The 24,932-nt window shown below is 39.8% G+C and overlaps 1 protein-coding gene and 1 long non-coding RNA gene across 3 annotated transcripts; both read right to left on the bottom strand.

Moving 5' to 3' along the window:
* Positions 1–1,627: 1,627 nt before the first annotated feature.
* Positions 1,628–21,146, bottom strand: slc2a15b (solute carrier family 2 member 15b). 2 transcript variants are annotated; one of them, XM_046046194.1, is made up of 12 exons: positions 20,993–21,145; positions 18,610–18,708; positions 14,510–14,670; positions 14,248–14,372; positions 13,440–13,585; positions 12,350–12,482; positions 11,819–12,006; positions 8,286–8,396; positions 7,352–7,453; positions 6,451–6,526; positions 5,064–5,191; positions 1,628–3,500 (listed from the first exon to the last, which is right to left on the bottom strand). In XM_046046194.1, exons 1-12 carry the CDS (start codon positions 21,035–21,037, stop codon positions 3,273–3,275), a joined length of 1,542 nt encoding a protein of 513 aa, XP_045902150.1. In that variant the 5' UTR covers positions 21,038–21,145; the 3' UTR covers positions 1,628–3,272. The 2 variants fall into 2 exon arrangements, with proteins under 2 accessions (XP_045902150.1, XP_045902151.1); XM_046046195.1 differs by lacking the exon at positions 18,610–18,708 and having other exon boundaries at positions 20,993–21,146.
* A 1,628-nt stretch (positions 21,147–22,774) lies between these two features.
* Positions 22,775–24,594, bottom strand: LOC123969162. The gene is made up of 3 exons (XR_006824644.1): positions 24,336–24,594; positions 23,629–23,725; positions 22,775–23,034 (listed from the first exon to the last, which is right to left on the bottom strand). It is a non-coding gene; the product is annotated as an uncharacterized LOC123969162 (long non-coding RNA).
* Positions 24,595–24,932: the final 338 nt, after the last annotated feature.

Here is a 24,932-nt window from a genome sequence, read left to right as displayed (position 1 = left end):
AGTGTGGCTTTGTTGTGTGGGAGAGCATTTTATCTGTTGGAATGCTTCCTTCGCCAGGCTGTGATGCTATTTGTTTGATTTATAGCTTCTGCCTGCCGGAGGCTGAGCGAGCCTGCGCGTGTGAACGTGTTTTCACACGTGCGCAATGCTGTGGCATTATCCACAGAAATATACTGTAGTTTCAGTGACAAGGAGCCCTTTGTTTGGGAGTGACATTACATATGAACAGCCACACGGCCCCTGTTTGTCCTCTCTCAGGACTGAAACTCTGCTGTCCATTTGTCTTTCAGCAGCAAATCAACAACTCCAAAGGTTGACTCTCAATCAGCTTGCCTCACCTTTCCCCCCTCCTTCCTGTGACGGGAAGCCGTGTCTGAAAGTGCTGGGACACTCAGATCTACTCTAACAAAACCCCAAACAATCCAGTTGTGATGTGATGCTGATGTTTTTAACACTGGCCTGGTCGACCCTCTTCTCTCTGTGATATCAGGACAAGCAGGGATGTGACAACATTTATCCATTCTGCCTCAGTTGGGGGTTTTCAGGGCCCTCATGCAGGGGCTGACAGATGGATCAGCCAGCCTAAAGGCAAGTGGGAAGAGATGAGAGAGAGGATGCCACTCCCCATCCTTCAAGATACTGTATGACTCCCAGATTTGGCATACAGTGTCACATGGTATGGCAAATTTGCAACCCTGGCTGGCAGAACACTGCTTTGAAGATGATGGGAGTTTTACATACTGAGAGAATGCTGCTATTTCTGTGTTTTGCACTATGATCACACTACACAGATTGACAAAGATATCAGAAGATGGTCATAACCTCCCAGAGTAAGACTCTTAACTGTCTCATTTACATGTTGTGCACGGAATTGCAGCTATTCAGTAACTGAGCTTGTAGTCCTATTCGTTGTGGGAACCAGAGACACACAGTAGGCTACCACTGATCTATACTGAGGAGGTGTAAGCGTGATGGTTGGTTGTCGCTCCTTGAGGGTGTCAAAACATCACGTTGGCTGTTCGTTGAGTTATCAGCCTCAGGTCAGTCCTTCTAAGAATGAAAAAATTACTTCTTATGTTTACCACCGTCTAAGTCACCCTTTATGAAGAGTTTTTGAGATGCAACTATAATGGCTTTATTAATGGTTAATAAATAATTTACTAATGCTTTATAAATCACTATAAGCGCTTAGTAACTTTTGGGTTGCCAGGTTATGAAAAATCCCTCTGGCCAGTATTTATAATCCTCCAGCATGACACTTGTTTTGTCTTTTTAGCTCTTGAGTTCATCAGGAAGAGCCCTCCAACATTGAAGTTGTCATGATGAACCGTTTTTATTTATTTTCACATCCTGCAGTTACAGAGCAACATTAGCATTTACTTGCAATCATCCAATATTCACTCTCATTTAGTCCACCAACTCCTGTGGGAAATATCTGGCTCTTTAGCTGCAAAACGCTCCGCAATGTTCACCAGCTGGCTGCTAACTGTGTCTGTCAGCCGTTCAGGTGATTCAGGTGATAATTCTCTGTAGGTCCATACTGTGTGGCTTATAACAAAGTAAGAAACCTGTAAATAGTAAATTGGATTCCATTCATTTGCACTCATAATTATTGGATTAATAACAAAAATAATGGATGAACATTAGCCTAATGGATTTTTCACAACTCGTCGTTCTTATTAAAAGGCATACAACTCATCTATACATTAGTTGTAAATTTAGAGAAAACAATTCCACCACAAGGCCCTTTTGGTAGCTGTCCTGGAGCATTTGCTTATAAATTATCTTCATCAACAGCTGTAGTTTACCCATTCATAGATATTGTTCAAGTTGGGAAAAATACAATTCCATGACAAATGGGCAAACTCCTTCTGGTGACAGGATTGAAAGCTCCAGATGAGCTACTACATGGACCTTGGGGAGAGATTTTCTTTTCTCAACTGCTGTTTCCAAGGTCATGAATGAACTTTGAACCTCACTTTTAAACCAGTTATTAACCATTAATGAAGCCATTAGTTACAACCTATAAATCTGTTATACAGTTAAGGGTGCTTATTAGTCTTTCAGTCTACAGTTTTAGTTCCAATCTTGCTCTTTGGCTTAAAACGCTTCTTCTATGTCAGGGTTATTTGTTTCATGATGTATGTGCATTTGTGCTGTAACTGAGGTCTGTAGTTTTGTTTATAGTTTGATGAGAGGCAGTAATGCCAGATAATGATTTTTCTCTTAGCCTGTATTAAGGTAACTCCAAGTTATTGGCGCCACCACAGCTAAATGCTAAAAACAAGTGGCCCCAAAAGAAAATCAAGTATTGTGGTAGCACAGAAAAGCAGCTCCATATTTGATGGTACATTGGGGTAAACTTGGAAAATAGCTTACTGTATGAAGATGCTTATTTTTGTATGTTTGCTTGTGATTACGAGGCTCACTCAACAAAGTAATTTACAGCTCAATAATGCAGAATAACAAAGAAGAAAGAGAAAGATTTTCATGTTCAAACATCTCTATATTGTTTTGTCTCTCAGTGCTACCAACTCCACCATAAAATATACAATGAGGTAAAACATCCAACAAACTTGTAAAGCTACCGTGATGTGATACTAAGAAGCTTTACATACATGTGCATCTATTTGAGCAAATATGGACAGTCATAGGAAATGACTACTGCAGTAGCCACAGTATCCAGCTCTCATATGTACAAAGAGACAAAATCACAAGCTGGATGAAGATGGAAAGAAAGACAACTGAAGTTCTTCATCAAGATGTTCACCTTGAGCTGAATACTTTAAACATTGTAAATATTGTAAAAGGTTGCTTTTATACCTTTCTTCAGTACACTGATGGAAGCACCGCCTTACATGCTAGTGTAAGGCGGTGCTAATGAAGTGATCATGGGGTGTTTTCAAACAAAGTAAAGCTAATCCGGATATTAAAAGATCTGAGAGCACTGTGAGAAACCAATTCAGCTCCTGTAAAAATGCTTTAAGATGCAGAGAAATGGATTAAAATGTCACTGATGGTTCATTTGAAATGCTTGACCACATGACCTCTGTCTCACGTGATGTACTTTGACTGGGGATTAACAGAAACGATTGTGTGTGTGTATGCGTACGCATTGGTCTTTGTAGTTTCCACATGAAGCAGCAGATCTCCTCGTGGCCACAGAAATTCCACCTTTTATCTCTGCTACAGCTTCTTCAGTCATTAAAAACAAAGAAGGCCCACTGAGAGAAGAAAACCATCATTTACATGTAGGTCCACCTCTTCACTCCTTATTTTTCGTCGTGTTGGCCAAGGGTTCCGTAGCCGTTCATCACAGCCATTTTGAGATGTCCATTGGGAGTCAGCTCGTCTTTGAGGATGTTGTTCTTGGCAGCGAACATCTGGCTGATCTCCATAAAGGTTTTATTCTTGGTCTCAGGAATAATGAAGATGGTGTACAAGGCCACTCCCAAGCAGATCGCACAGAAGATCAGGTAACAGTAAGGACCTGTAGCTGTCTGCGGGGGGAGGACACACATTGTAACTTTGAATAAAACTCATGCATGATCAAAAATAAATATATACTGTTTGGGCTTTCTTTACAAAGTTGAAATTGTTCAAGGACAGCAAAAGGAGACACATTTGGAGCCATACTGTCATAGCAGTTTCTACCTTAAAACAGTTGCTATGTACTGCAAGAAAACATGAAATTTGGTGAGAAATATGATCTTTAGACCGAGACAGGCCACAGCGAAGCTAACAAAAGCAGGTTAAAATGAATATGCTCCAAAACAGGACCAGAGAACACCAAAAGTAGGCTATACTGTAGGTTTTATACAAACTACTTTAGATTATATTAATAGATTAGTTCGCTTGAAAACGAGACACTAGGAATTGTTACAGCAGAAACAAGCTGTAAACACTGACATATCTCCTTCGTGTATTTGCAGACAGTTGCTTATTTACACATCTAGCAGATACGCAGCAACATTAGCATTCATTTGGAGTACTGTGTCTGGCTCCTGAGTCCAGTATTTATTCTCCTTTTAGCTCTGTTTAGGTCTCCAACAACTTCTTAAGGAAATTCCCAGGCTCTTTAGCCACAAAACAGTAAAGTTGTGGGCAGTAAAAGCAAAACGATTTGCTGGATGATGCTAAAAATCTCCATAGAGCTGAAGCGAACTGCAGAGTTAGGCCATACTTGTATGAATAGGTAAAGCTCATAGCGATGAAGCTCCAGGTAGGTATTTCAGTCATCTAATATGAAAATGTTAGTGCAGCACTAAAGAAGAAAGAAACACTGGAGGGAACTTTTATAAAAAGGACGTTTGGCATACAAAATATAACATAAAATGAGAAAATGTCTATGACTTTGTTTACTCTCTTTTTTTGTTTTAATATTCTGTTTTTGCTATCAAAGCCACAGTCAGATGCGGTGAAAGATTTCTTTCAGTGTGAGTCCAGTACAAAGATTGTCCAGAAAAGGATGTTTAGCCTAGCTTAGCACAAAGACTGGAGGCAGGGGCAGAGTTTCAAGTGAAGTTACAGTTTAAAACAGAATACAAATACAAATTAAAACAGAAAAGATGAAGGACCACATGATGTCACACATCCCAGGTGTTTTAACAGTAGCAGAAGGGACAGATCATTGTCCTCTTTACTTTGTGTCTCTTCGACTAGAACAACACTGGTGGACAATGAGAGACAGCAAGGTCGCAATTTTAATTGGTCGTTTTAATGGCAATTGGGGAGTCGCCTCTGTTCAAACAAAACTAGACAGCTCATATCATAATTGACATGTGCCTGAAAATGCCTGACAAGCCACAACAGATTGTGGAAGCAATGTCAAGATGAACTTGAGGTTCTCACTGCAAACTAGACTAAAAATTAAGAATAAACATAACCTGTGCACATAAGATTATTTTACATTCTACATACAGAATCCCCCCATGAGATCTGCTACACGTCACACACAATTTGGTCACTTCAAGATGAACATTTCAAAATCAAATACTACTCACATCACATACAGTACAGTACAATACTGTATGACCAGAACTGAAAGGAGAATTTGCTCTCACCTCTAGGAAGGGAAAGACAAAGCCGATGGTGAAGTTGGACAACCAGTTGAGGCAGCCGGCCACAGTGTAGGCAGCCGGTCGGTGTGACTGCTTAAACAGCTCTGCAGTGATCAGGAAAGGCACACCAGCTGCACAGGAGAGACAAAAAAAGTGTATTATTTTAAAGAACACATTTTGACAACAGCAATCAGCCATGGTTCACTTCACATGCAATTCATCATCGGTCTGATCCAACTAGGCATCCTGTCAGGTTTCATAATACAAGTCACATTTAACCACAGTACAGCTGTATGAATCTATTGGGTGTAGTGAAATTAACATCAGCGATTTCATTCGTCAATTAGTTTATCAATATTCCCACTCATGACTATTCATTGGCAGTCATTCAAAATAAACAGAACATGATATAACAAATGATAAACATTCCTCAAGCCCCAGTGCTATTATATTACACTTGTTTTTTCAGCATGTACTTCATTATGTGTTCATTATTACTCAGTGGTCAAAGATTGACAAAAGAGGAGGATGTTTGTCAACTTGGCAAAAGTCCAACTCCAAACCACAAGAAACAGAATAGCTTAGCTAGGACTAGTGCAATTCATTAGTTTGATATGCAGGATCTATGAGATGGTTTCTTGGCTTTAAACACACAATTCTTCATCGTTAGAAGTGAAGACTATGAAGGAGAAATGTGCATTAGTAAAAGCTCTAATGATGAGCTTTGCAAATGACGTCCTCATTATCTGTGCATCATAATTGCATAGAGGAAGGTTTAATATCGTCAAACCAATAACTCGGCCATAATTTGTCAACATCTGTGGTATGCATGGGGGGCATCACCGTGCATGCAAGGTTTCGTCTGAAGGAAACCATATTCATCACGGCTAGCTTATGAACAATGAGCCATTAAAAGTCTAATTGCAGCAACAGAAATCCTCGTCTGTGTGCCGAGGTATAGATTTTGCTGGCTTGACGAATGAAGCTATGTAAACCAGATTCGTTCTAATTCATCATCCTCGCAGGTCCACTCAACGTGCCTCCCTCCTAAAGTTGTAAACTATTGCCTCTTAATTCACTTCACTCAACTCATCCCGTGTACAAATGGCTGTGGGAATGGATGTTGTGTGGCAGTTATGATTTCCTAATTTACAAGACTAATGAAATACAATATCTCTTCACAGTCGGAGGAGGAGTAGGGAGGGAGAGTTGCTGGTTGTTAGATTTGGTGCCTGCTGTTGTGCAAGCTTCCAGCAGGGAGCAGTGTTATCTTACACACTGTGAGGCCTGACTCTGGAGCAGTATGTGTGGACTGGAAATGTTCATTTTAAGTTTTTAAAAAGAGGTTTCAAGTGAGATGCGGAGAGGGTAGATTTACTCAAGTGTTTACCTGGGCCGATGCAGAAGCCAGCAATAATCCCAACAACGCAGCCCACACTGATGTAGCGCATGAAGGACAGCTGCGCCTGTGATTGGTCAAGCACAAGTCATGAGTCTGAAGTTTTAAACAGTAAACAATTCGTACAGTTTCTCATAATTACTCATTTGTCTATTTTATATATTTTGATATATAAAAAAAACAGCTGAAGAGAGAGACAGGAAATGAGGGGAATCCACCAGGTGATCCCCCATTTGACTACATTTAATACATTATATATAAAAATAATTAGTAACATGATTTGTACGATGAATAGCTCCTGTCCTGACATTTACTTGATACTTAATTAGTCATTTATCAGTAAACTCAGTTCACCATTATTTAATGAAGGGAACTTTTTTTAATAATAATATGGAAAATGTTTATCATTTTACTCTTAAAGGATAGGTTCACAATTTTTCAAGTTAAAACAATAGTATGAACACTGAAACGGGTTTCGCTTGCTGTAATCATTCCATCCCTAATGTGATTTCAATGGAAGTGATGGGGGACAAAATCCAGTCGTCCTTCCTAGCAGAAATGGATCGAGGCTTCATTTGTTAGACACATCCTGTGGATATCTTCCAATGTTACAAGCCCTTTCAGTACAAAATTCACTTTTGAATACATTTTTGCACAGAATGAGGATGGTGGATTTTGTCCACAATCATATACATTGGTATGAACAGGACACATGATTACAGTAAGCAAAGCCTGTTTCAATGTTCAACCATAAACTAGACACAGATTTTAGTTAATGTTTATTTAAAAGTGGTAATGTCTTTAAACCTTACTGAAAACAATGTCCTACTCCACAATCTGCACGTCATTGTATTATATTCCTAGACGAGCAGTGCATCAGTTGATCCTGTACCTGGAAGAAGACAGACACTGTGATCCCAGCACAGCAGAGTCCCATGAACAGGAATCCACCAATCATCAGAGGTCTTCTGCCCAGACGCTCAATAGTAAAGCACTGCAAAACAGACAAAGAGGCAAACCCTGCTGCGATTGGCTCGTAACAGGAGATTTCATCAAGAAGCAAGAAACAGTTGACTTTTTGTCCTCTGATCATTCATTTCAGCCCATTTCATATTTTCTGGGGGCCCACAAACAATACATGGAGTATTTCATGTTTTTCATGCAACACAAAGGGCAACAATAATTAGGCAGTTTTTTTTTAATTTTGTGTCACCAACAGTCAAAAAGTCTATCAAAAGATATTAATTTTACATAGAAACAGAGAGCAACTCATTCTCACATAATGTAATGTTTTGTATTTCATCTTTTTAATGACTAATGTGATCGGTCGATTATCAAAACCGTCAATTTAATTGTTCATTTATAATTAATTGTCAAGTCTCACATCGCCAAAGGTGACCTTGTCAAATTACTTGTTTTGTCTAAACGACACCATCTCAGGGCAACACATAGACAAACAACCTCTCACGCCCACGGACAATTTAGGGTCACCAATTAACCTAGTCTGCATGTCTTTGGACAGTGGGAGGAAACCCAGAGAGAACCCACGCAGACATGGGGAGAACATGCAAACTCCACACAGAAAAGCCGGGGCAACCGGGGTTTGAATCCGCGACCTTCTTGCTGTGAGGCATTGCTAACCACTGCACCACCATGCCGCCCTCTAAACAAGACACCAAATCCAAATTTATGTAATATTATCAATGGAAACGAGCATCAAATCCCCACCTTGGATGGACTAATTAAGTGGCTGTTTAAGCACCATATATAAAATAGTGTTATATAATAGTGATAATGATGTCATCTGTGTGATAATGTCAACTCACCCCCAGCAACCCAGCAATGACCTCAATGGCACCAGTTCCCACTGTTGTGTACTGAATATGAGGTTCTGGGATTCCTGCGTCCTCAAATATGTCATTTGTGTAGAACCAGATCTGAAATTGACAGTGACATGAAGTTTATAATATGTCGGACCACAGACACATACCCACACACAGACGGGGGCTTTGAAACTCAAAGTTTGTCTTTTTTTCCAGTTCTGCTTATTTGGTGTTTCCATGCGATTCATCATAGTGATCATTATCATCACACCAACCATCACTCATGCATTTGAGATGCAGCGTTTCATCAGTATGGACTTCTGACAAGTGCTCCCCTTGAAATTAATTTGTGTATTCTCATTAATCACACTTTGCTGATGCAACATCCATCATTGATGAGGTGTGGAAAAGATCGTGATTGGTGCGGTTCAATGCTGTCTTGTTGATTTAATATCCATACATATACTATTTCATCACCATTGCAGCACTGAAGTATGTATACACCCAACTATCAAAGCAGAAAAAATACAGAATCACAAACAGTTTGAAAAAGCTGAAACATTTGAACCAGTTATACTGTTCTGAATACATGAATTGTCATGACAAATCATATATTAATGAGCTAAAATTCTCACTCACTAAACTGAACTCCTTAAAAACAGAAATCGTGTGTTATTTCTATCATATTGGACATTTTTCTTTTATACGCATAACTTTAACAAAACTGCTAGATGCTGCTCAACCAATAAAACTCTGGTGACTCAAAGACTTAAAGGATTGCTGTTTGACTATTTACACTCATATATATTAGGAATAATTATTTTGTTGCTTTTTTTCCCTCATCCATCCAGAGTCATATTCTAGATAAGCTGGGTAAGCAGAGCAGCTCTAGCATATTTCCCTTTGAGACTTCCTTCAGCTCTTCCAGGCCAAACCCATGCTGTTCCTGGACCAGCTGACTGATGTAGTCTCTTGTGTGCATCTGAGTGTACACCAAGGTCTTCTCCCAATTACACAGCCAGAGGGAGCCACCTTAAGGGCCCTCTGCACATGTCTGAACTGACTAATCTGAATCCTCTAAACTCCAAGGTCTTCGTGGATCATTTAGCTCCTTCTGCTGTTTGAGAGTGAGCTGTGATGAAATCAGTTCTTTAGGTCACTACCTAAGAGATGGTCAGAATGAAGACCGGCCCATAAATCAAGAGTCTTGCTTTGCTTTTCCACTTGCTATTGGAGAGTCTACCTGAAACTACCTGGGAGTTGGTGTCACAATCTTTTTTGCCATTACGTGTGGTACTTGAACTCCTTAAGCTGGGGAGAGGACCATGACCTTGATGGCACTATCTTGCATCACATCACCACCACACTTATCCCCCACCTACAATGCTGTCCTTTCATCCCTTCCCAGGAGATTGAACAAACACTCACATTTGGCCTCATGCGACTATGCCAATGACGTGAGGTGTTCAGACTTGGCCTCACGTGACTCCAATGACCATAATGGTTGTCGCAACAACAGCCAGGACAGTGCTTGAAGTGGAAGTGCCAGTACCCCCCAACCCCCAAGGTGACAGGTGATTCAAAATATAAAGGAATGTAATTCAGTAATCAGCTTTTGGACAATGCACATTTGTTTCTTCTTTATTTCAGTTGCGTTGCATGTTTTCCTATTGTCCATTGTTTCATTTGTTATTCAACATTTCTTGTTGCTGTTTTTCAGAACATTTTTAACAAAAGCTTTCAAAAAGTGATGGAGACAGTCTGATCCTGACCTGTCCCCAGCGTCCCCAGTGTAAATGACACCTATCTGTCGATATTTTTAAATGTCCCGTCTCATCCAGGCTGTGATTGGTCAGTTCACGACAAGTGACATGGACAAGCTACATTCAGCACACGGCTGCTGGAAAGGCACCCTAGCTTCTCTTCTACCTCGTCTCTCTCTCCGCCGACAGAGTTTAGCAGGCAGACGAGAACGGAAACAGGTGAGCGTCATGTAGCGCCCAGAGAACCTGATATGGAGAGGGCAGAGGAGAGTACCGGCAGCTTGTGAGAAGTCCCGGTACGCAAGAAAATGTCCCGGTATGCCAAAGAGTAAAATGTCGAGGTGCCGCGTACCGGTGCATTTCGGCCCACTGCAAGCACTGAGACATGAACACTAACGAACCAAGCGGTATCCATCACCTTGATAATGACCCTGCAGAGGCTAAATAGGTGGTTGGATTCCACCACAGATTTCCCTGGTTTGTATTACAGTCCATTAAATGACAAAAGGACAACATCATCTGCAAAAGTGCAGAGATACCACTCTAATGCCACTAAATTTGACAGATGCCTTGATGAACCATTCTTGAAAATAAGAAAGGGGACTAAGTGCAATGAGCTTCACTTCATGCAGAGAGCACAAGAAACCTTTCATTTTCATCAAAAGGCCTGCAGCATCTGTCTCAGCACCCTACACTTTCACAGTACCTCTTTCTCCAGATACCAGTAACAAAAAGAGGTAAAAACTGCTTCACTTTTCAATGACTGCTCTACATCTCGACCTTTCTTAACAGGCCCATACGGCATTCTTTTTCAGCATGTACTTATCATTTATTTCTGAAGTTAAAAGCATTCTAGCCTCTCTTTTTAACATTGTTTGGTTGGCTCCTTCTCATTTAAATAGCTAGATCTCCAACAAACAAAAAGTACTCATGGAAATGAAGTCCCTATTGTTTGGCTTGTCACTGCCTTAAATTGCAATGTGATATGATAGCCCTCTGTTCTTTCTTTGCTAGGAGAATTATTCTGTTCAAGTGGAAGGACCCACTGCAACCAGCACATGGACATTATATTATATTTTTACGTTGTAGGAGTAGTTCTTTCAAGATCTTTGGTGAAGTGGTTCCAGATGTCCTGATCCATATAATAACGCCAAAACAGCGCTACACATACGGTGAAAGAATCCGATCTTTTTTTCTTGCCGTCATCATTTTGCAATGACTGAGGTTTGTATAAATAAAATTATAAATGGCCAAGATCTTTAAGAACAACAAGCATGTTTTCACTTGAAAATCTCTTGAAATGTGTGATTTAGCATTCTGTGCCACAGATTCATTGCACACAGTTTAGACGTATGGATTCGTCTGGATGTTTGAAGCCTTAAAGTGTTCCCGTCTGAAACAGCTGGGACAGTGGGACTCAGTGGGGTGTCCCCCTGCTGGGAAATGGTACTAGCATGTGCCTCAGCATGCACAGAGCTTCCATCCACATGGAGGAATGAGTACAAAGATGGATTCGACTTTGTGTGTGGATGACTGGACCCTCTTATGTGGGGTAACACTAACAGAGGGGACCAGGAGATAATGAGGCGTGGTCCTGTTGCCCCCTGCTTAGTCACTCAGTGGCTGCATGTGGGAATGTGATGTATGGACAGGAGGAGGTGCAGACGGGTGGAGCACAGCTGGGAACTGTAGCAATATTAGTTCTCACTCTCATATAATAACTCCACAGTCCACACAGGCACAAAGATAGAGGACAACACTTTTCAGACTTACCGCATCAATGCCAGACAGCTGCATGCCAACGTTGACAACCGCAATGGTGATGACCTGCCAGCGAACACAGCGGTCCATAAGTAGGCCGCGAACAGAGATGGTCTGGATGGAGGAAAGAGAGCGCTGTTCCTCCTGCATCTCTTCCACCTCCGCCTGAATGTTTCCCTTAGTACGGTACCATTTGAGGGCTAAAGAACAGAAAGAAAAGCGTTTACCAGCCTGCAGAAACACCAGTCCCTGCATCAGTTTAAATTTCAAGAGGAAACAGAAGACCCAACATCAATATTTAGAAAAAGAGTGAGATCAACAGGTCCAGTCATCCCAGTACAGTCAGCGGTATGCTGTGACAACAAGCTGACAATCACTGTTTATCACCACAACATGCAGATCCCTCCCGCACACTGAATTCAATCATTGAACAAGAACCAAGAAATACAGGTTGTTAAGAGAAATTAGTCCAGTCTTTAGTCCATGCAATGAAACATAAATAACACATTTAGGAGAAAATGAAATGATAGTCCACTTTCTAACCTGCGATGGTGGCATGAACATTTCCCTTCTCTATTAACAGGTACCGTGGACTCTCTGGAAACCATGGCAACAGCATAAGCTGGAGCATTGTGGGAAACACCACCAGGGACAGGAGCAGAGGCCAGTGCTCCTCCTGTGTGGAAAATACAAACATGACTCCTTACTAAAACCTTGCAACATAACAATTGAAAGCCTACTGATCAACCCATCATCAAAAATACTAGCCAAGTGCAATATCCAAATCTCAGGATTTGCTGCAATTTTTTGATAAAAAGATACATGTTTCACAACATGCCATTATAAATGAAACATTGTGGTGCTACAGATATAGGTAACATGCTTGTTTGGTACAGATAAAAAATCCCATCATCAGTATTTTTATTTGTTTTTCCAGTGAAAATTAAATGAAAAAACTATCACTCCCACTAAAATCGTGACTCATATCTCAATATCAGCCCTACTTTTATCCCTATTAAAGATGTAAGTCATTGTCTTTTTTTAGCATTGTTTTCCTGTGCAGCTGTTCCATAAAGCTACAATCCCCCCTCTACTATACCGGACAGATGGAGAGAGCATCACCTCATCCAGTTCTACTAGAAACAGGGAAAAAAACATGAAGGGTAGGAGGAGGAAAGCTACAGGGACAGCTGGTCATGTTGTATAAATAACTGTTATCTAATTATAGCACTACAGTGTGTTCACATACTGTATCATGCTACTTATTCATGCTTTTAAGTGTTATGTGAATGTGCTTTAGTTTAGAAAAATATACTGGTGTGCTTAAAATAGTTTCACACTCCGGTCTGAGAAGAAAGTAGCATCTGATGTGTATTTCTAACGCAAGACTAGATAGAGGATAGAGGACTAGCTGCTTACGCTAACATCTATGCCTCAGATTCAGAATGTAATTCATATCATGCCATAAATCAGAACTACGTCAACCATTACTCAATAGATTTAGGATGAATCTGTTCACACTTGCACTGGTACAGCATCAATCTTATAAAGGAAACAAAGTTTGTGTTACCCATCCATCCACCCACAAGACAGAGTAGACCTGTGTAGCGTTTGAACGCCATGATGTTAGTACCTTTCCCAGCAGTTCATGGAGTCCCAGGACCTGAGCGATGAAGACTCCAAGACAAATGTGAATGCTGGGAACGAGGCCCAGGAAGCCTCGCAGGTTCTTGGGGGCGATCTCACCAAGGTACATCGGCACCACACTGAGAGAGATACCTACAAGGAAAAAACAGAGTGAACCAGGCACCAATCAGCACAACAAAATTGAAATGAAAATCTGTCTTGAATGAATGTTTACAAGCCGTGATTTCTTTTTTGGGTGTCAAAGAGTTTTTGTTCAGCTTGTCTGCTTCTTCTAGAAAAAATGTGATTCAACGTTCCACTTTTTTGTTCCAATTAAGTAATATTTCTTAATGTCTCCAACTTGATAGAGGTTGGTGGACTGTGAAAGACTTTATCATACTATCTCATAAATAATTGAAAATGTCTTGAACCAACCTAATGAAACCAAAAACCAACGCAAATGTTCTTCTTTAAACTTATATTTCCACAGGCATTTGTTTATACTGTAGTTTCTTAATATGCACAACTTACTATTCAGTTGTTAAACAGTAAATGAAATTCTGAAGAAAATGGGGGAATTGACTTCAAAAAGGCTTAATGAAGAAAAGCAAAAAAGACACCAGAAGCCCTTTCAAAATAAAGCATGACTAATTCCAGTGAAACATAAGCACGTGAAACAGATCTGCTAATTAATTATCTCTGTAATGTGCTTTTGTAGCTTTGAATCCATTCATTTTCAGATAAATCTCAGTTTTTGCATTAAAAATGCTCATAGTTTCTGGTTAGGATGCTATGTGATGCATTGTCAGGCCTACCTGAGTGTATTCCTGTGATGAAGCGTCCAATAATGACCATCTCAGGCATCCTCCACCATCTGCTGAAGCCCATAAGACCTCCTCCTATAAACACCAGCACAGTGGCTCTCACCAGCGTCCCTTTCCTGTTTGGACACATAGTGATCACTTTTCACTCAACTTTCTCACAGAATAAGATGTTTTGACGGTCGGAGACACAGGCTGATGGCATTTCACATTAACATTTTGATGAATCAAAAATCATCCACACCCGCACACTTACCTTCCATATTTGGTGACGAGTTTGCCCACCAGCAGGGCCCCGACCATCCCACCAATAGCAAAGATCGACACGGTGAGGGAGTACAAGACGGTGAGGAGCTCCTCCTCCGGAGTCCAGTCATAACTTTCTATCATTGTCTCATTGTAGAATTCTTTGATGTACTGGTAGAATAAAGAAAGGTTCTTTTAAAATTGTCCAGCAGGAAAAAAAATTACATAAATTCACTACAATATACACAGACCACGTGGAATTACATGATATTTGCCCCAAATATGCCAAATAAAATCTACAAAATTTTTCCTATAAATGCCATTTTGCTTTTAAAAAGTACAAAAATATACATGCTACAGTGTGTAATATGGTAACTTAGCACTACACAGCAAAAAGAAGAAAACTGAATAAAACAATTCATACACCCCATCACTCACGTAGACCTGGGGCCCAAAAATTGTAGCCATGAAATGTGACATCATCACATGATGAATCATTTCCCACAGTGCCACACATCTAAATGTCTACATTAGTTGCCATTTTCATAGCGTTGGGTGTACGCTGCACCGGGGGATGCGGCGAAGACATGCTTTAATCAGCGTGTGGGGCAGATATATGCATGTGATTCTTTTAGAGTAGACGGGAAGTTCATCGAGCCCCCACAGTCATAGTCAAATCTAATTTGATGAAACAGGTGACAAGACTGTGGCGTGACAAAACTGTACTGCCAGGGCCAACAACATTTCTCAGATTTGGTTCAGGTTTATCTGACAGTGAATCTGTCCTGGAGAATCCATTCCATTAAACCCAATGTATCTCGAGAGACACGATTCATTCACTCTCTGTGAAATGGAACGTCAGAAAACTGAAACAGGAGAGTTCATTTTAATTTGCATGAATAGTTTAAGTATTAACAATGCTCAACAGATTAAAAGATGAATTATTTTGTTTGTTAAATAGTGAGGATACTGAATGATAACATGAAGGAATGGATGGTCCTAAGGGAGTTATGAAAAGAAGGGAGAGAAGTTTTAATTTGTCAATTTGTCATGGAACTTGACAGTGTGTGTCCAATTCGTCCCATGAATGTGACCCTCTCCAATATAGGAAGGGATCTGTGTAAACTGGCCAGTTTAATGTTCATAATTAATTATTACTTAACATTACTTAGCCTGGTGATGGTTGAGCAACAAGTACTTGAGGTAACTTGTAGATCTAGGGTGTGTAATCAGGCTTCAGACCTGCTGTTTAAAAGGGAAGGCCTTTGAAAAACAAGGAGGCAGTTGTGGATCTCATGGACATGGATCTTTACTCAGCCTTATTTTTGCCAGCAGTAATTATTTAGTCACTTAAACTGCTATCTTAAAACAGGATCTTCATTGTTTTCTGTTCATTTATCACAGTAACTTCATGTCACTACAGAAATGGTAACATGTAAATTCCATTTATAGTTATAATATGTAGTTATAATCTCAGGTTACCTTCGACAAAGAAATTATTTAAATCAGTTCCATGCAGTGAGATTCAGAGAAAAAGAATTTGGTGCACCGCTAGCTGGACTACCAGTGTGCCTGCGCCTCTTGCCATTAGGGCACATGGTCACAGTCGGCAAAATACCTAGTGTTTTCGATCAGCAAGGAGGGAAATTCAAATTTGATCATCTGACTAGTGAATGACAGCCAGAAGCTCCTTTGCTTGGTAGACTGGTAAGTAAAATCTATCGTTGCCACTAATATTAACACAAACCGTTCCGAAAAACCATTACAAATGGCGTCAGTATATGATTTTGATGTGCTGTTTTCTTGCTACTGTGGTCTTGTTAAAACTGAGCAAAGCAAGCTAACGTTATGACGTAAAATTAAGGCCGATGCCACATAGAGATTATAAAGGTGAAGTGTTATTTTGACCATCGCTTAGAGTTTTAGCAATTGGTCATCAATTTTGTGTATTCTTGCCGTGCTATTAGTTGGCTTTATTTTTTTGTTCACTGACTGAAAAAAAATGTTGATCTATTCACCATATTGTAACCACATGGCGTTACTGGTAGGAGATGAGGCAAGATTGGAAGTTTGGAAAGCTCGCTACACATTGCAAGGTTTATTGCGCATGTCTAACTGTACAGTGTCGTCTCCGCAATTTGTAAATCATGCAATTCTTGCACAGCTCTGCCCCAAAATTTTTGGGAGCAGAGGCCCAGCAGGAATCCACTTCCTCCATGCTCATCTTCCTCTTCATGGCTAAAGTGAAAGGAGTCTCTGGGGACTCGTTTCTAAGAACTTTATATATATATATATATATATATATATATATATATATATATATATATATATATATATATATATATATATATATATATCACATCTGTAGACATCATTCGTTTTTTCCTACAGTATTAAAGGTGAATGTCAGCTCACCTCTGTTTTGTGCCTGAGTGTGAGACGTTACTTTGTTGACGTACTGTGTAACAAATGACGTGACATTAGGTCCGCTTAGCAGGTCCTGGCAGATAAGTGACTCTTTTTTAAAAAATAAAATGCTCACTTCACTTCAGTCACTGAAATATGCAGAAAGTTAGGAACTGATAAGCAGAATCCAAACGCATTTCTTATCAAATCCACAGTTCTTGGAGTTAAGGATGGGAGTCATCTTCATATGTGTCTTCATCTTTCTTCTCCCTTTTTATTGACAGATACCTAGATACCAGTAAGTTTCCAATGCCAACGAAAATACAAGAATAACTACAGCTTGATATTTGACCCCTATTTTGTATATTGTCCGCTGTATAAACCTATCATTTGAATGACAACCAGAGCTACTGAAAAAACTTCTGAAGTTATTTTTTCACTTCTGCTCAAGCCTTTTTCTCCAGTCCACTCCTACTCACTGTCCCTGCTGTCAGACGGGATTTGCCTAACAGACGAATCCTTCTCTTTAGTTACAAAGAACAATCTTATGTCCATTATTTTGTGGAAATGTGTTAAATGAGTAAAATTTAACAAATAAATAAATAAAGTATATTTAGAACTTATATTGTGAACTACTGCATGTGATAATATGTGATAACATCCAAACACATGGTCAGCAAAGACCTCTTTGAAAAGTAGCCCTACACACACACACACACACACACACACACCTGAGGCAGAGAAAAACTGAATTTCTGAACTTGCAAAATAACAAACCCTGTCATAAACCTGAAAAAAGGCTTCTCTACACCTTCATACACAAACATATATTTTAATGAAAGTTCATGTCATTTGACCAAGTGTCAGAAAAGGTTCTGCCTTCAAATGGTGCTTCATAGTGACTCCCACGCCTTATTGAACTGTTCTGTGATAGTTTTTTGACCATTCTACTTGGTGGAAATCATTTAAAGAAACAAGTACTGGATATGGGGCTTAAGAAAACTTTCCGTTGCCTGGGGACCACACTGTGCTGTAGAAGGTTTGCAGAGCCAAGCCAAGCTAGATTGGCTATGTACTGTATAAAAATAGTGCATGCCAATGTCTGACCCACGTCCAACCTGGAGACGGTGAGATGAATGGGCTAAAGACAGAGGGCAGATTTTCACATAAGCGGAGAAATATTTGAAACACACTCTTGTCGCATAAAATTCTACATATAGCTTTAAATGAGAGATGGCCAGCCCACCGGTATTGTGTATATGTCTATCAATTAGTGGAAGAATAAATCAAAATGACAAACTGTGGGAAAAGAGGAATTCTCTTTCCATGTAACCCCCCCAAGAGGAGTATACTACAATAGCATGAGACATGGCACTGAAGCTCACATGCTTCAACATGGGGCGGTCCATGGCTAAACAGGAAAAGTTCACAACTAAGTCACTGTACAGTGGCCAATCGAACATCGAGGGAACAGAAGAGAGCACATGATGAGGCACACAGCACTTTCTAGATTTGATACACAAACCCACATGATTCCACATGACAATGAAAAACAATCTGACCTTCACAATGCCCATTAACATCTAAAATGCCTCAACTTTCACCCCAGTGCGCAAGTCTCTATCAACTTATTCTGGGAATAGTGTGATGATAGAATGATGGTTATCATGATGACAATGATGATGATTTGGTAGAGACAAAAACCTGTGCAGGAGAGTTGACGACTGCCAAATTGTAGCCATAGAGCATGGAGCTGCCGAATGACGCCAGAAAAGCCACCACCAGCAGAGGCATAGTAAGATGCTGAAGATAAGATGAAAAGAGGAGAAAATGTCAGAGACCAACAAAAAGAATGCAGTAAAATGTCCAGAGGCCTGAAGAAACGTTTAAAACAATGCAAGAAACATCACTGAGATCCAATTTAATGTGAGATCACAGCAATTAGTAATTAACATGACTTTGCTATAACTTTAAAGAGCTTGTCTTTGAAAGGAATTTTTGGAAATGTGACCTGGCCAGTGAATTTCACTATATAAAACTTGCCCGTCATGGCCAGCTCCAGTACTTAAGGTCACGTTTTCAGTTATGCATGTGTTTTCTGTTGGTGTTTGTTTTCTCACATTGTGTTTCGTTTCAGGTCTACTCTGTTACCCGTTCCCTGTCTGCTTCCCTCTGTTGTGATCACCTTTCCCCGCCCTAATGTGTTACCCCTGTGCCTCATTGCCTCCCCGATCCCTTTGTATAAATTCCCACTCCTCCTCAATGTTAGTAGTTATAGATCTACTTGTTCCCTGCGACAGTGTTTCTTTGTATTTAGAACCAGTAACGCCCTGCGATGGATTGGCGACCTGTCCAGGGTGTACCCCGCCTTTTGCCTGATGTCAGCTGGGATAAGCTCCAGCCCCCCACGACCCTGCACGCAGGATAAGCGGTTGACATTTCTGTACTTCTGCCTGTGAGTTATCTGTGTTAAATAAACAGTCGTCACCTGTGCCTCCTGGAGTCATGCATTGTGGGTTCATTCCTTCTGTGTGGCTGCCCTGATAAAATTTAGTAAGTATAAATAAGTGTACTGAATAAGCAGCTCCATTAGTTGTACAGTAAAAAGGCCTATATTTAAAAAATCTGAGCTAGATATTCATAATACATATTTGCTTGTTTTAATGGCATCTTAGTTTAAAATGATCAGAAAATAATTTAAAAAAAACAATTTCAAAGTTAGCCAAAGTTACCAATCAAAAATTTGCCAGCAAAGTTTAATATATTTTGAAATCTTCAAAACTAAATGATGTGTGCATGTCCTGTTGTGTCCATTTTCTAGATTTGTCTGCTGCCTGTTAAGAGATTACTCATTCTGTAGGCGTATTAAGCAGTATTATTCTGAAAGTAAATGTTGCATAGGAGTCTGTGATCTTTGGACTTTGCAACAGAGTTGAACAGGCACTGAGCCGCATGTGACGGAATCAGAAGATGTGAAACAAACGGCACATGGACACAGGCCAGATCCATTTGTACCATAAACACATTTAACTCTCTGAATGAGCTGAACAAATCTACGCTACTTTGCAGCCACAGATTTAATGAAGCGACAACAGCTCAGGCAAGTCTTGAGAAAAGACAACAACTACTGTACAGCTACAAAGGGGCCTCAGCGGGGTAACTCCGGGGTGACCACCCTAAAAGCCCAGTCACATGAGTCCCACTCAGTCTTCAAAGAAAGGGGGATGTGAGGCAGTCTACTTTTCATTAGGAATGGCCTGGAGTTATTCGCTTCAAGTCCAGCACACAAGAGCTTAGTTGACCTATTTGGATGGAGCATGGAGAAACATGTTAGCTGCACAAAGGTTTTCATCATTTAAATAAAATGCGGGTTTACAAAGACCAACTTTTATAACTTATATATCAGCGAGCCAAAGGAATCCACTAATGTGAAAATGGAGGATGTTGGTGTCTGTGTGTTAGTGCAAAGAGCAGACAGAGGAGGAACCCTGGGCTCTGTATGAACAATAACAGCATAGATGCTTTAAAGAAACCTAATTTAGCCTGTAATGGCCTGATAGAGAGCGTTGAACAACGACACGTGAAAGTAGCTCAAAGCAGACAATGCTGCCCAGTCTGCACTCAATTTAGGTTGATTATCTGTCAGATGTGCAGCTCTTCATATGTCACTTTGGTCAAAGCTCTGGACAGCTATGAAGACTTTTACTATAGTCTTTTAGTGGCTTTTCTTAGTCTTTTGAATAGTTTTTAATTAACTTAGTGTAAATTAAAGGCTGTTGTTGTGGTTCACAAACTTTTCCATGTTAAAAATCACAGGCAGCATCTGATATGTTGAAACCAAATTTGGATATTTTTAGATGAATTATTGCAAATACCCTGTATTGATCTGCACTGTCGGTAGGCCTTTTATTGAAGACAATGGTTTAGGGTCAAGGTCAGGTCGGGAGGACCTCTGCTCAAGATAATCCAAACATTAGGAGAGTAAAACTGCTGTGAAATAATTATACTTTGACATGGCAACACCATGTAGAGAGCTGATCTACATGTCAATCGCCGGTACAGATTAAACTCTTAAATGAATACTCACCGTGCTGATCTTTGCATCGTTTTCCAGTAACAGTTCCTCCGCCATTTAAATCATGAATAATTACTCCCCGTGTGTGCTCTGCTTGTTTGAGATGAGAAACAGCTCATCCGCACAACTTTTTTTTTTTAAATTCCTTACTCCGCATCCCCATATGTAGTTTTCAGAAACAGAGGAGGCGTGTAGTGTTGATAGGCAGAATTAACAAGCTTGTCAAACTCCCGATGTCCAATCATCGGAGCGCATCGCAGAGCAGGACCATCCCCTCGTTTCCCATGGTCCATCAGCAATCACATGAGCCAAGTAGTTCGTCATGTGTCCCAAAGTACCCGCAGCTGTAATTTGTAGTATTAAATAGCCTATGACGAACCGTGTCCAGGAGCGTTTTGGGGGAATAGTAGGCTAAACAATCGGAGATTGGCTCAGACCCAGGTGGACCTTCAGGGGCAGTGGCGGCCTATAGCCTACAGTTCACCCGTTTCACCTGAGGTGTCCATACAATGGGCCCCGAATGACACGCAAGAATTGAAAATTTTACCTTCATTAAGGCCTGTTTATTTCTCTCAGTGTGTAGAGACATAGACACATAAACCAGGCATTATGAAACCATCATTTGAAAATAAAGAGAGACAGAGAGAAAGAGGACTTGCCAGCAGGGACAGAAGTGTTGAGGTAATATAAAATCTTTATTTGGACATGGCGTTGCTGTGACATAGGCTAAAGTATGTTGGTGTAAGTGTTGTAATTTGTTGTTAATAACTATATATAAGTTTAGTTATCCTGGCCATTCAACTGAATACGAAAAACACCAATATTGAGTTATCTATTTATTATGACATCATTATATAGCTTAACATTCAGCCAGCTCCCTGTGTAGGGGAGACTGCCCTTACAGCAAACACTATTGCATTACTATGAATAGACATTACAGAAATACCACAAAAAAGAAAAAAATATAAATAGTAACCTATATAACCTAATAGTAAGACCTATTATTCGTAAAAACAATAGTAATTTCTATATATATATAGTAATTTATATATATATATATATATATATATATATATATATATATATATATAGTAAAATACTGGCAGCTACAGTTGCCAGCATGAAACTGTTATTCTACAGTGTAACTACTGTAATCACTTACAACCTTTTTTTTAATTACTGTAATAAATATTACAGTATTGAATATAAGCATTACAGTATAACACTGCTGTAAACTAATGATTTAAACATTTTACATTTCAAAATAAAAATACCTCAAAATTTCTAGCCTACAAATGAATCAGACAATAGATGGCCTTACAACATGTGGCATTTATTAAAGTCAATGTGGTATCAAAAAAATAAAGTGACAAATAAAATAAATAAAATAAGTACATTTATGTAAAGTTTTTTTGTAAAAACAATTCATTAAAACGCAATTTTCTGAAGAGATTCTCAATATGCTATACTAGCCCAGTCCATTTACCCTATAATCAGTAAAATTATTTTCTTGAACTATAGATGGCCATGTAACATTATTTATTAAAGCCACTGCTTTATACACCTTCATTAGCTAACAAATTTACAGTAATGTAATTCTTGTAAAATACAATCCATAACAACAATTAATCATCTCAAGCAGGTTCTCAATAATCTTTCAACAACTTGCATACCATACTTAAAACTGTACCCTGTCTTCAGTATCCATAAGTTATGATCATGACGTGCAATAGAAAGTGAGAAAAAGAACAAACCTGGAACTAACAATACTCAACTCAAACAATAGGACTCAGCTACTGAACAGAACACAATGCTGAGACATGTTACCTTAAAATGACCTTATGATGATCTGGTTGTTTTGAGGGCTTTCGTTTGTTTGAAAGTGAGGTCCTGTGTGGCGATGTGTTGTGGACTACATAAAGTCTCACTTAAAGTCCAGGAGGTTTTTTATTAGGGTAGGGAATTCACATAGGGATTCACAGTTGCTGCCTTTTTCTGGACCAGCGTTCCGGTCTTCTTGGACACCACCTTCCCCTGGCTGGTCTTTGAAGTGCCTAAAACAGAGAAAGCATAAAAGAAATTAGGTGTGCTAAGTAAAGATTATTTGCACTCAATATGTAATCCCCTCATATTCACCAAATAAAAATTGTAATTTGTTGACTGGGTGGGATCACACAGGCCAAAACACAAATAGACATTCCACTTTAGATTGAAAATTTATTGGTCCTTTAAGATGGTACTTCGGATTTTTTCAACCATGGTGTCTATTGTTAAAAACTTCAGATATGCAAGCATTATCCTCAGTTCAGACCTCACACGCAAGTGCAGTGAAGCCCTCCTCTCTATCGCTCTCTTTTGATATCAAATTAAAATTTGAATGAGCTTTATTGGCAGATGTGAGAGCAACATAACGCTCTATATATCTATCTATTACTCTATATTTTAGCATGCAACTAGTAAATGTATACAGTATAGCAGTTTCTGAAACTTTGTTTAGGCTCTATGTTTTGTGTCTATGCATGCTTGCAACATGGGTTAACACAAAGTAGGCTAATGTCGAGCAGTAAGACTTTTGTCTTTTACATTTGATAAAATCAACACACAATGTCATAACAGGGTAATGCTGACTTTGATAAGATTGAAATTACCTTGTTACGTAAGCCACAAGAGCAGGATGGATAACGGTGTGCAGGCGTAGGCAAGGAAGAGAGCACCAGGTGGTGATCTGCTTCGTCCACTTCAGTGCTGCCAGGGTCAGAAACCGGGTAAAAATTGTCTTCAGTTCTTCATCTCTTTATTATCTTTCCTATTATGTTAAATAAAATCACTACTCTATAATGCTAAACGCGTATTTTTTAATTTATGTAAGTTGACCATGTGCTAAATGAGGTGACGTGACATGAAGCAACATGACGTGCTCAGATGAGTTATGGGCGGCCTCGAGCAACAAAACAAAAAAAACTGTATTATACCGTGACGTTGTACAGTAGCTTGCTGTTAATATTTTATTCTTTCAGGTTGGGGGGGCCTTAAAGAGACAGGAGCTAAAACTGAGGATTCAGAAAGAGGGTGAAAAGAGGGGCTGAAGCGGTGGACAGTATAAGAAATATAATGTGTTTTTTAAACATTAATAGTCCAGGTGATATGTACCAAATTTCAGGTGATATGATGACTTTTTCATAAAAGCATGAAACTTGGTACACGTACAGCCCTGAGCATTTTCAGAAATGGAGCCATCGCAAAATCGCCTTGTGGTGGCCATGGCGCCCATTTTACTTTCTGTAAAGCATGTAAACATTTTCTAGTAGAAACCCTAACTACAAGTATGAACTTCAAATTGAGCATTCTACAGCACCTTTAAAATCTTATTTTTTTCCCTTTCTTTTATGGGCAAGGTCCCACAATAGCTCTTGAAACAGGCCCCCAGATGCTCAAAGCTTGATTTATACTCCTGCGTAGGATCTACGTGCGTAGCTACGCCGTCGGCTACACACGTAGCTAGGCATTTATATTTGTGCGTCCGTGTGTCTGTCAATCTGCAATTACACCCCCAAACACTAGGTGGCGGTAGCGCTACAGCGTCCACTGTGTTGACTTGCCGGCTGAGCAGGATAACTTCCGGTTTAGCGCTCCGCTAACGTCAATGGGGGTAAAATTGTAAACGTGCGGCTCGTGTAGCCTTTTCAAACGTTACTGACCGAATAGATCTCATTCTGATAATGAAACGAGTCATTTCGCTCGGGTTGTGACGGTCAAATATATTGATCCACCGACTCGAGTGTAGTTACATTTTTGAGGAGGTGCACGTCAGGTAGGGGGCTACGCAGAGGCTACGCCGTCGATTTGATGCAGAAGTATCAATTGTACTTAAGGCTGCCACTGTTCAGGGGCACCTTCACCCAGGAGAGAAGGTGGGGAATCTTTGAGATCAAAATTTAATATGATAATTAAA

Source organism: Micropterus dolomieu, linkage group LG04, assembly GCF_021292245.1.
Source record: "Micropterus dolomieu isolate WLL.071019.BEF.003 ecotype Adirondacks linkage group LG04, ASM2129224v1, whole genome shotgun sequence".
Taxonomy (NCBI): Eukaryota; Metazoa; Chordata; class Actinopteri; order Centrarchiformes; family Centrarchidae; genus Micropterus; species Micropterus dolomieu.
The sequence above is the reverse complement of the archived record's forward strand: the minus strand, read 5'-3'. Positions and strand labels throughout refer to the sequence as shown.